The sequence below is a fragment of the Aquarana catesbeiana genome, linkage group LG02 (assembly GCF_042186555.1).
Source record: "Aquarana catesbeiana isolate 2022-GZ linkage group LG02, ASM4218655v1, whole genome shotgun sequence".
Taxonomy (NCBI): domain Eukaryota; kingdom Metazoa; phylum Chordata; class Amphibia; order Anura; family Ranidae; genus Aquarana; species Aquarana catesbeiana.
Genome location: NC_133325.1, coordinates 33873401 through 33886716, shown reverse-complemented (window position 1 = coordinate 33886716; position 13316 = coordinate 33873401). Strand labels below are relative to the sequence as shown.

Genomic DNA, 13316 nt, shown 5'->3' with positions numbered 1-13316 from the left:
GCAGCAGTCTTTAAGACACCCCTCAGGTACGATATTTAAAGGAATATTTCACTTTTTTTTTTTTTTTTTACTTTAAGCATCATTAAAATCACTGCTCCTGAAAAAACATCCATTTTTAAAAGTTTTTTTGCATTGATACAGGTCCCCTGGGGTAGGACCCGGGTCCCCAAACCCTTTTTAGGACAATACCATGCAAATTAGCCTTTAAAATGAGCACTTTTGATTTCGAACGTTCGAGTCCCATAGACGTCAATGGGGTTCTAACGTTCGTGGGAATTTTCGGTCCGTTCGCAGGCTCTGGTGCGAACCGAACCGGGGGTGTTGGACTCATCCCTATTCCCGGGCATCAGCACTGGACAGGCCGGGAACCGCGGGAGGAAGGCGGGCCGCCGGCAGGAGAGGGGCACCGCTCAGCCGGCTGTGAGAAAGTAGTCAGCTGCTATGGAGCTGCCGCATCACTTTCATGTTGAAGCCAGTCGCCGACTAAACAAAACCCATGCAGGCTGCTACAATCAGCTTGTGATCAAAGGTTCACTCTTTGGGATGTAGAAAGGGATTGATTTACTAAAGACAAATCCACTCTACACGGCAAGGGCACTTGGAAGTGCAGTCGCTGTAGATCTGAAATGAGGGGAAGCTCTGCTGATTTTATTATCCAATCATGTCATGTTGTAAAGTGCTGCGCAAACTGTTGGCACTATATAAAGCCTGTATAATAATAAATAACGTACAAGCTAAAATGCTGTTTTTTATTTTCCTTGCATGTCCCCCTCAGATCTACAGCGGCTGCATTTCCAAGTGCACTCGTAGTGCAAAATAAAAGTAAATAACCCCCATAGTACACCCAAAGGGCTGAACTGAGTAAGTCTATCAGTGCTCCGGATTGCACTAAATTGTTTGGGTATAGGAAAAAATGTTATTGGTTCTGTTCTTTTTTTTTTTTTTTTTTTTATTTAGTTTTTTACACTGTATATCCACTAGATGGCACCTTCTGCTCAGTTCTCAGCATAATATAGTACATAAATCTGGTTTGGTTACACACAAATATATTATTACCATACTCCTGTTCTCTATCCACACGCTTGACTTCTCTTACACATAATTTTTCCTTCTGGATCAGTCCTAATCTGGGATATTATAGGCTTTGATGTGTCACACATCAGATTACTGACTACGGATAATGACATAACTTGGCTCAATTGTTTGGGGGGGGGGGGTAATACTCCAGAAAAAAGGAACATCCCCAGGTTTAAGTGGCGATACAGGGATGAGGATTGCAGCTGCAAACATTATCCTGGTAATAAAACTTTCATCAGCCGATGCGCTTTCTTGTAGAAGTGATTTGAGCAGCTATACAGCAACTCAATCACTTGTACAGGTGGTAGAAAGGGGTCCCCCCGCCGGCCACCCACGCTGTCCTTTCCCAGCTCTCCCGAAACCTCTGTGACCGGCGGCATCTGAGAGGAACGGGCGTTATTCCTCCCTCTCTGCAAGATCAGAAACCAGAAGCGACGAGGGTTTCATCACCTCCGGTTTGATGTTTATAAGTCGTTACCGGCTTGTACAAGCATCTGATCAACCCAATCTTAAATTGCTCTGATGCTCTGGAGGCCAGAGGAAACATCTGGGGTCTAAAAGACCCCAAATCACTCCACAAAGAGGACCTTGTATGCTTATTGCTAATACAAGGGATGTTATTCATCCCTTATGATATCAATAAAGTTGATACAAGTAAAATAAAAAGAGACAGGGCCAGGAAGGCGATAGTGCTCAAGTGGAAATCAGCCACGACCCCTACTTTGTCCTTCTGGAAGTGTCTAATCCAGGGGCGTCCAAACTTTTTTCAAAGAGGGCCATGAACCATGATGAAGTGAACATGCGTGAGGGCCGACCATTTTGCCTGACATTCTTTGAACCATTAAAATTCGGTCTAAGTGTGTTCATCCGAGCACCAATACACTGTCCTACAAGAATTCTCCTGCCTTTGTGGCTGTGTGTGGTGTGGTGAAGAGATGAGCTCGGGCATGTTGTTTACATATATAAAACTGCATGTATATATGTATATATATATATATATGTGTATGTATGTATGTATGTATGTATGTATGTATGTATGTATGTATATATATATATATATATATATATATATATATATATATATATATATATATATATATATATATATATATATTTATTATGTTTTGTGGCCCCCGGCGAATCCCCGAGTGCCGCTCAGGACTAAGGATGAGCTTGGGCGTGTTATTTGGATATACCGTATTTATCGGCGTATAACATACACTTTCACGTTAAGAGGGAAGTTTCAGGACAAAATCTTACATTTTAAATAAAAGAACTGTGAAGCAAAATAAGGGTCAGTGCCCATTTGCAGCCTCACAAATGCCATGAATGCAACCCTCCCTGTTGCCATGAAGGCAACGCCCCCCCCCCTTCGACATGAAGGCAGCAAACCCCCGTCGACATGAACGCAGATTCACCATTGCCATCAGTGCAAATTCACCATTGCCATCTTATTGCCATTATCTTATTGCCAGTCCTTTTCGTGCCCATCTGCAGCCTTGGAGACAGGGAGGGGGTGGGACAAGTGCCAACAGATTACATACAGGAGAAACTCCCGTTTTCTTGGCGGCCTCTTTAATACAAAGTCTCGCCTACTATGATGGACAAAACAGTCGTCCAATGGCAGCCCAGGAGACAGAACTTATTACTGACGCCACCGTGTAAACAGGAAAAATTCTCCTGTATGTATGGCACTCGTCCTGTCTCCTCCCCGTCCCCTCCAAGGCCCCTGGGGATTCGTTGGGGGCCACAAAAGATATACATGCCCAAATTACCAGGCGGGCCGTTCAAAACCAGAACGTGGGCCGCAATTGGCCCGTGGGCCGGACTTTGGACATGCCTGGTCTAATCAATAGGGTTGTACCCCTATACAAAGCTACCTATTTGTCTCGGGGTTGCCCTAAAAAATTTGAGAAGGTCTGGCGCTTGTGGACAGACTCAGACTATACACAGCTGATGATCCGGAGTCCATGGACTGAATCTATTCTCCCCGATATGGTTTAGCCTGAGATATATACAGTTTTACTCCTTTGCAGTGATTCACGCTTCAATATAAATCCAACTAGGAGTAAATGTAAACGTTCTCCTGATGTATCACTCTGTTGGTTGAGAGGGAGCAGGAATCTCCTTGTAATTCATTAATCCTTGAAATAAATGATTAGAAAGGCCGAGCGCAGTGTATGGAATGTTTTGTTCTTTGTATTTGATACGTTGTATTATTTAGCAGTTTGTATCTGTATTTGTCAGCCGGGAAATGCCTAAAGACTATATTCTGTACAAATCATCTTCAATAAAAATACATTTTCAAAAAATGAATAAAAGAATTTAAAGCGCCCTCATCCTCCTGTGCTCACGCACAAATACAAAAACGCAAGTCCCATGCACACACGTGAAGTATTGCCGGAAACTGCAAAAATACTGTGCGACATAAAAAAAATTGCAACACCCACCATTGTATTCTGTAAGGCCAGAATTCTACAGAAAGCAGAGCAGGTAAATAACATTTATATTATGTGCCATATACTTTTGTTGTTTTAGCGATCCAGATTGATGTTTTTTTTATTCCCTTAATCCCTTCTCACCATAACCTGTCTGGGTATACTGCCTGCATTTACTGTGTACAGACTGAGCTGTAATATAATCCCCCCTCTATGTAATCTAATCACAGAACCCCTACTTACCAGGACACATTCTCCTTCCTCAGGGTTCGGACATTTCACAGATGAAAAATTGGGGTCGGGGTCCTTCTGCTCCGGGACGGGAATGGGGGGGTTAAAGCCGAACACTTTGAACGCTGACTGGACGTAGTCGTGACCGACCCCGTGAAATGAGGTGTGAACAAACTTCATTGGGGTCTTCTGGTTCATCTCCCTGAAAGAGAAATACATAAGGCTAGATTATCTAAAGGGAACATCTAAATCAGGCCAAACAAAATCGATCAGCAAGGAATCAGAATTCCGATACATTATGTGGTCGAAGACCCCTGATAGAGAAGACAATCGATCTACCATATGCATACTGAAGCTGGCTGATTGGACCCACAACAATCTAATCAATATACAGAGATTTATCAAACCAAAGGCAGCAATGCACATGTCGAACGATCTGAAAACCAATATTTCTTTGTATTATTAACAAAAATAAATAAACAGCAAGCGGAATATGGAGAAAGCATAGCCCCCCTTAATGAGGACCTGAAGCCGAAACCTGTGCCCAAAACAAGGCAAGTAAAAAGTGAATAAGTCACCAGTATTGCCTGTGGTCTCCCTGCAGCTGATCTTTTCCCCATCGCTAACTTACCATTCCTCGTTCTGCATTGTCTTGCTTTATGAGGGCGGCCATCTTGGCAGAGGCAGGGCTTTGAATCCTCATGTCTTTAGCAAGGAGAACATTGAGCAGCACAGTAGTGCCGTCACCAAATCTGACTCCAGTGCCAGGCAGCAGTGCCCTAATGTGGTTGTAAAGCTTAAACATTTTTTACATTACGGTAAAAAAAAAAAAAAAAAAACCAAAAAAAAAATTCAGGCTGTGTATCGCGCGCCTCCCCCCTCTTTATACTTACCTGAGCCCGATCTCAATACAGCACTGTGCCCATCTACAGCAGCTCTCTCCTCTTCTCCCCCACACAGGCTTTGCTAAGAGCAACGGAATCCATTGGCTCCTGCCAGTCAAATTCTGTGACGAGGGGGTGGGGGGTGAGGCTGAGCCTCACCATCTGGGTCTATAGACGCAGGCAGCAAGGCTCGGGTTCAAGCCCTCAGGTGTGCCACCAAAGGGAGCCTATGATGGCACACCCCAAGAAGAGGAGGGACCTGGAGCGCTGGCAGGGGACCCCAGAAGAGAAGTATGGGGGCTGCTCTGTACAATACCATTGCATAGAACAGGTATGTTTTTTTGACTTTACAAGCACTTGAAATCTCATACTGCAGATATACAGTAGGCACAGAAGAGCCTAGGCACACTCACATACTAGTAAGTGAACTGCTATTTTTTTCAGGATGAATTCCAAGCAAAAAAGGTACACATTTCCCTAAATTTTCTCTATACCATAGCAAGTCTTCGCTTTTTTAGTTTTGTTCCAGACACAATCTACCCAGATATAAATAACAAAATGAGGGGCATGCAAAGGGGGCCTACAGCTAGATAGAAATCAATAGCGGACAGATAGCATAGCCTGCTATAAGGCAGAAATCATTATGTGCAATTATCACAAAGAAGATCCCATAAAAAGTCAATAGTTGTAACAAAGCCAAAAAAGCATTCCTGACAGGGACCTCTAATGTGATTGTATCAAATAGTAAATGCAGTGTGCAACAATATGGCTCAATGTATAAAAAAACTTCAACATTTAATTAATCCCTACAGCTGACTACATGCCTTGCACAAAGTGCTGAGGAGAGCACCCAAGCAGGATCCAACGTCCAAAGAAACATTACAGGTTGTCCCCATGACCAGGTACCAGACCCAACAAGGCAGACAAGCTGATGGTCGCTATCAATGCAACCTGGGCTTCCATAACACTTCAGCAGTGTCACAGGCTGATCACATCCATGCCACGTCAGAGACTCCTTAGCACGATCGGAGATGCGGTGTGTCAGACTGACAAATGCACCACGATCGCCGCGCTGCGCGCCCTCGGCATGTTATCCTGAAAGACTTGATATGACCTCCAGTCAGGATAACAGAACCACCGCCCAGCCATCATTCTGCTATAGACCGGGCGGGAAGTGGTTAAAGTGATAGCAATCAAAGTGATTTAAAAAAAATAAATAAATAAATAAAAAAAGTGTAAAAATAAAAAAAAAAATGATAAAATAAATAATTAGAACATTTTAAAGTATCCCCATCCCCCTGTGATCGCGTGCAATGGTAAACGCATACGTAAATCATACCCACATACGTAAACAGTGATCGCACCACACATGTGAGGTATTGCCGTGAACATTAGAGGGAGAGCAATAATTCTAGCCCTAGATCTCCTCTAACTGGAAACTGGAAACCTGTAAAAATTTTAAAGCGTCGCCTATGGAGATTTTTAAGCATCTCAGTTTAGCACCATTCCATGAGCATGTGAAATTTTAAAGCATATCATGTTGGGTATCTATTTACTCGCATAACATCATCTTTCATATTTTACAAAAAAAAAAAAATGGGTTATATATATATAGTGTGTGTGTTTTTTTTTTAATAATAAAATAAATAATTAAAAAGAAGTTAAAGTGCCCCCATCCCCCTGTGATCGCATGCAATGGTGAATGCATACGTAGGTCATGCCCACACAGCAATCGTACCACACATGTGAGGTATCGCCGCAAACAGAGGGAGAGCAATAATTCTAGCACTAGACCTCCTCTAATTGTAAACTAGTAACCTGTAAAAAAAAAAAAAAAAAAAAAAAAAAAATTAAAGCATCGCCTATGGAGATTTTTAAGCACCATAGTTTGGCGCCATTCCACGAGCATGCGTAATTTTAAAGCATGTCATGTAAGGTATCTACTCAATGTAACATCATCTTTTATATTTTTGGAAAGAAAAAATTGGTTATATATTGTGTGTGTTTTCTTTTTATTAAAGTGTATTTAAAAAATAAAAAATTAAAATGCGTTTGAAAAATTGCTGCACAAATAGCATGTGACATAAAAATTTGCAACAACCACCATATTATTCGCTAGGGTCTCTGCTAAAAAAAATATATAATATTTGGGGGTTCCAAGAAATTTTATAACAAAAAAAAAGGCAATACAGATTTTTACTTATAAAGAGAGTGCCTTAGAAAGGAGGTTTCGGGGGACCAGTCACAAAAATGGAGAGAGCCTGCTGGACTGAGGCGTAAGGCAAGTAATACACCTTATTCCTCTACTTCTACAAAAAGCAGCATTTAACCCTTGCAGGGGGGGTAGGGTATGCAAGGGTATGTGTTGTTCCTGCGCCCCTATGGAAGACCTCTTTCAGTGAATGGCGACACAAACATTTTACACAGCACAGGCATTTGCACTCAAAAAGCACCAAAAATGAAGTACCATCCCGAGTCCTTCCCCCTGTACTCATTACATTGTGAAATACCTGTGGAAACAGACAGCTCTCAGGTCCTCCATGTAACCCTTTGTGATCTCCTCCAGAGGATCTCTGTTTAGTGGGCTGGTATCAGCCAGGTTCTCACGCCAGGAATCTGCCCAGGGTGCCGGATCTTCTTCTACGCATTTCAGGATCTCTTTATCATGAGGAGAGGTGATCTGAGCTCCGTTCTCCCAATACACCTGTATAGAGGGAGAAACGAGGTGTGTTCTACCAAACTGACAATATGGAACAATCAGACATGTTTAACCTCTTGACCTCCAGAAGATTTTACCCCCTTCATGACCAGGGCATTTTTTGCTATTTAGCTACTTTAAATTTTTTTTTTTTTTTTTTAAGTCAGCAGCTACAAATACTGCAGCTGCTGACCTAAATTAAGGACACTCACCTGTCTAGGGAGCCCGCGATGTCGGCACCTGAAGCCAACCCGTCCCTCGGATCTCGGGTGGAAGTTCCACCATCTTTGGTAAGAGAATCAGTGAAGACTTGCGGCTTCACAGCCTGGTTCCCTACTGCGCATGTGCGAGTTGCGCTGCACAATCCCACTGGTCTCTGCTGTCTTCTGGGACCCGTGTGTCTCCCAGAAGACAGCGGGGGGGACGGAGGAGGCGGCGAACATGGCGTAGATGTCCGCGGATACTGCGGCTATCTATACCCGGAAGTGGGAGCAAATACCTGGATTAGACAGGTATCTGTTCCCCCCTCCCCCCTGAAAGGTGCCAAATGTGACACCGGAAGGGGGGGGGGGGGGGGGGGGGGGGAGGATTCCGAAAAGCGGACGTCTCATTTTTGGGTGGAACTCCACTTTAACTGGCAATTGTGCGGTCATGCAACACTGTACCGAAATTACATTTATATCATTTTTTTTCCACACAAATACAGCTTTTGTTTGGCGGCATTTGAGCACCACTGGGTTTTTTATTCTAAAATACAAAAAAAAAAAAAACACCTTTTTAACCACTTGCTGACTGCCTTCTGCATATATACTGCGTATGTGCATATGTACGTACCTGTACCATACAGAGAGAGAGAGAGAGAGAGAGAGAGAGAGAGAGAGAGAGAGAGAGAGAGAGAGAGAGAGATGTTCCTAGTGACACTTAGACCCCTTTCACACTGAGGCGCTTTTCAGGCAAAAAAAAAAAAAAAAAAAGCACCGCTCAAGCCAACCCACTGGGGTGGTGCACTTGCAGGACGGGAAAAAAGTCCTACAAGCAGCATCTTTAGGCCCCAATCACACTGGGGCAGTGGGTGCGTCTGCGGTAAAGCACTGCTATTCTTAACGGCGCTTTACCGCCAAATTTCGCGGCGCTATTCGGCCGGTTTTACCCCCGCTAGCAGCCGAGATAGGGTTGAAACCACCGTAAAGCACTGCTGCAGCAGCACTATGCCGGCGGTATAGCCGCGCTGCCCCATTGATTTCAATGCGCAGGAGCAGTATAGCAGCGGTGTATACACCGCTCCAAAGATGCTGCTTGCAGGAGTTTTTTTGAACATCCTGCAAGCACACCGCTCCAGTGTGAAAGCACTCGGGCTTTCACACTGGAGAGACAGGAGAGGCGCTTTACAGGCGCTATGCAGGTGCTATTTTTAGCGCTGTAGCACCTGTAAAGCGCCTCAGTGTGAAAGGGGTCTTAGGGCGGTTTGGGAGCGCTGTATACACCTCTCCCAAAACACACTGCCCATTGAAATAAATGGGCAGGGCTGCCGAAGAGCCTGCAAAGTGCTTCGGCAGCACTGCAACACAGGTGCTTTTAACCCTTTCTTTGTCCGCTAGCAGGGGTTAACCCTAAGCACCCTACTAGCGCCCGAAAAGCACTGCTAAAACAACGGTAAATCCCCGCTAAAACTACCAACGCTTTACCGTTAACACGGCACAGCCGCAGTGTGAAAGGGGTCTAAGAAAGCATCTCCCTAGGGAACACTTAATCTTTTGATCACAACTAGTGTTAACCCCTTCCCTGTCAGTGCCATTTATAGTATGATCAGTGCATTTTTATAGCACTGATCACTGTATTGGTATCACTGGTCATCAAAAAGTGTCAGTGTCAGATTTATCCGCTGCAATGTCACCGTCCTGCTTAAAAAAAAATATATATATATATTTAAAAATCGCTGATCCCTGTGCCATCACTACTGTAGTAAAAACAATAAAAAATAAATAAAAAGCCACTAAATCTTTGCCCTATTTTATAGACGCTATAACTTTTGCACAATGCAATCAATATACGCTTATTGTGATTTTTTTTATTACCAAAAAATATGTAGCAGAATACATATTGGCCTAAACTGATGAATACTTTTTTTTTTGGATATGTATTATAGCATAAAAGTTAAAAATATTGTTTTTTTTTTTTTTTTTTGTTTTTTTTTTAATTGTCGCTCTTTTTTTTGTTTATAGCGCAAAAAATAAAAACCACAAGAGGTGATCAAATACCACCAAAAGTGGTGGAGAAAAAAAAAAAAAAGACGTCAATTTTGTTTGGGTAAAACGTTGCACAACTGCGCAATTGTCAGTTAAAGCGACGCAGTGCCGCATCACAAAAAATGGCCTGGTCATGGAGGGGACAAATTTTTCCGGGACTGAAGTGGTTAATGTACACGGGATGCTTTAAAACCTCACCAACTAATTTCTTTATGAATTTAGGCCAAAATGTAATCTGCTACGTCTTTGGTAAAAAATTTTTAAAAAATTCCAATAAGTGTATATTATTTGGTTTACATGAAAGTTATAGCGTCTGGTTTAGATACTGGAATTTAAATTTTTTTTTTTAATATACTAGTAATGGTGGCGATCAGCGACTTATAGTGGGACTGCGATAGTGTGGCGAGAAATCTGACACTAACTGACGCTGGCTTGGGGGGGTGCACTAACTGACTGACACTAATAGTGACACTAATACAGTGATCGGTGTCAATACTGTACACTGTCCTAATGAAACTGGCTGGGAAGGGGTTAACATCTAGGGTGATCAAGGGGTTAAATGTGTTCCTAATAATGCGTAATGTGCTGCTTTTACTAAGTGATCGTGCATTTTTTTTTTTTTCCCTGCTCTGCAAGATCATCTCTCAGTGTTTGGAGTTCTGTGTTGTTTACATCACAGAGCTCCCTTCTCTAAATGATGGAGCCAATTAGCCGGTGATCAATCATTGGCTAACATCCACTGATCGGCTTGTGCTGTAACAGATCACAGCTCAGCCAAGGTGGCGGGCTGCTACCACGGAAGTGCTGATCACGTATCAGATACGGCCGCCCTGCAGCACTAGATCTGCATGAAGCGGTCAGAAAGAGGTTAAAGAGGCACTTTATAGCCCTCTGCCACCAAATCATATTTCCCAAGTTGTCTGATTACATATTATTTTGACAAAAGTGGCAGTGTCCTGTAATCCTACCATGGGCTCCATGTATTGCATAGAAACAGAGCTCACCAAACTACAGCGCAAGGGGCCCCTCCATAATAGCAGGTGCTAATTCTCATTCTAGTAGAGAGCAGAAATAAAATTGGTTTGTTTAATTTGCACACGATGATTGTATTTCATATTTTTATATGGCCTTGCATATAGATGAGCACATTTTTTGTTAAAAGGCCAAGTTCACCTTCGTCCACCGTTTTTTTTTTTTTTTTTTCTAAATTCCAGCTCCCCTATGTACCAATAAACTATTAATGTACTTCTTTTGCAAAAATAAAACCGCTTTCTGTTTATTCTACACAAGCTTACCTCACTGATTTTTAAAAACACTTCTCCATTACTTCTGCCTTGCTTCCTGAACATACACAGGAAGGAGTTGACCAGCTGATCTCATTAGCACACACCCTGCAACATCTACCCTCAGCTAGTCAACTCCTTCCTGTGTCATGACCTAAAGTCTGTCCAGGAAGTAAGGCAGAACTAATGGAGAAGTGTTTTTAAACATCCATGAAGAAAGTGAGGTAAGCGTGGGTAGAATAAATGGAAAGCCATTTTATTTTTGCAAAAGTAGTACATTAATGGTATATTGGTACAATGAGGAGCTAGAATTTAGAGGAAAAAAAAAAAAAAAATAGGTGAACTTTGCCTTTAAGCTTTGTTACTTTATTCAAAATTTCTGTATGTCATATGTATGAGGCAATAAAATTTCAATAAAATAAAAGTATGTATATTCATTGCATGCAAAGTTGTGTTTATATGAATATTTCTGGGGAGGAGTCCATAGCTTTCATCAGATTCTTAAAAATGCATTTAAGCACTTACAGAACGCCACACGCCGATATATGTCCTAACTTTGAAGAGGAATATCGTTGTTATGGCAGTAGCTAGCTGCTATAACCCCGGTATCCTCTTGTTCGGCCAACGGTCCGCTTTCCAAAAAGAGTGGTCTCTGCGGCAGATTTACCGCAAGAGCACTTTAAAATCGGCAGCAGGAGAGGGTCCCCCTCCTGCCGTGCTCCAGTGCCCTCTGCCGCTTACCGGATCCGTCGGCAGCGGCGATTAGATGTTTCCCCTTGCTGGGTATGGAGACGAGTGAGGGGAAGATGGCCCCCCCCTCCCCCACCTATCTCCATAACATTGCAGGGCGGAAGCGACGTCAAAACGTCACTTCCGCCCATAGCTCTTAAAAGGGACATTTTTTTTTTTTAATTGCATTTTAGTGTAAATATGAGATCTGAGGTCTTTTTGACCCCACATCTCATATTTAAGAGGTCCTGTCACGCTTTTTTTCTATTACAAGGGCTGTTTACATTCCTTGTAATAGGAATAAAAGTGACATTTAAAAAAAAAAAAAAAAAAGAACAGTGTAAAATTAAAACATAAAAAGGTAAAATAAATGCACGCTGTCCCGCCGAGCTTGTGTGTAGAAGCGAACACATACGCGAGTAGCTCCCACATAACAAAACGTTGTTCAAACCACACATGTGAGGTATCGCTGGGATTGGTAGAGCGAGAGCAAAAATTTTAGCCTTAGACCTCCTCTAATTCAAAACATGCAACCTGTAGAATTTTTTAAACGTCGCCTATGGACATTTAAGGGTTTGTCGCCATTCCACGAGTGGGCGCAAATTTTGAAGCGTGACATGTTGGGTATCAATTTACTTGGCGTAACATTATCGTTCACAATATGAAAAAAAAAAAAAAAAAATAGGCTAACTTTTCTGTTGTCTTATTTTTTAATTCAAAAAAGTGTATTTTTTCCACAAAAAAAAAAAAAAAAAGTGCGCTTGTAAGACCGCTGCGCAAAGTATTGTGACAAAGTATTGCAACGACCGCCATTTTATTCAGTAGGGTGTAAAAAAAAAAAAAATGTATAATGTTTGTAGGTTCTAAGTAATTTTCTAGCAAAAAAAAAAAATGTTTAACTTGTAAACACCACATCTAAAAAAGAGGCTCGGTCCTTAAGTGGTTAATATGCCAACCTACACTTGTTTATCACTTTGAGCAGAGGTAATGACTCCGGTAAATCTCATGAGACCAGCACCTTACATGAAGTGTAGCTCATTGATTATATATATATTCCTACCTTGTACCCGTTATCTTCCTTGCGGTTGTGTGAGGCTGTGATCATCACGCCAGCGACGGCTCGGAGTTTCTGAACGGCGTACGGCTGGAAAAAGCCAAGATACCAATTTTATTCCAGAAATCAGATCCCGATTCTTGTCTGGCTAACACCACATTCACATAATAAAGTGAAATGGACAAATCTGTAGGTGCAGAATATTACCACACACAGACCGGCCAGCCATCGCTACTTCTATAGGGAAATGACTACAATATACCCTTATTCAAAGAAATATTCCACCATCAGCCAGATGCTATGAAATAAAAACATCCACAGATAATATCTGTAACCCCCTTCTCCTGATGAGCCTCCTTGGTTGAAAGAACTGAAATCCAATAAATGAAAGGGGTGGGCCACAGACAGGGCTGGGCAGGAAAGATCTAGATGATGCTGGGTGTCCTTCAGCTATCTGACCTGATGCAGCTTCTAATGCACATGGTGAGAAGCTCACAGTGTGCAGTGAAATCAGAGTAAGCCATTTCAGTCCAGGAGAGGAGCCGGTACAAGACTGAAGGGAAGTCTGGAGGTCAGATATCATTGTGGGAGAGGTATTACTTGGGTAGGAGCGTACGGTATGGGTCTGGAATGCACAGGTTCTAAAGGGACTAAATAAAGAAAAGATGGGCGCTTC

The 13316-nt window shown here is 42.4% G+C and overlaps 1 protein-coding gene across 1 annotated transcript in view; it reads right to left on the bottom strand.

Annotated features, from left to right (window-relative positions):
- Positions 1-13316, bottom strand: part of PGM2L1 (phosphoglucomutase 2 like 1) — a gene marked incomplete in the record, with an annotated part of 107427 nt that overhangs the window by 33752 nt on the left and 60359 nt on the right. Inside the window, 3 exon segments of the mRNA XM_073612763.1 lie at positions 3759-3948; positions 7141-7334; positions 12647-12730. Of these exon segments, the coding sequence (XP_073468864.1) occupies positions 3759-3948; positions 7141-7334; positions 12647-12730 (468 nt within the window).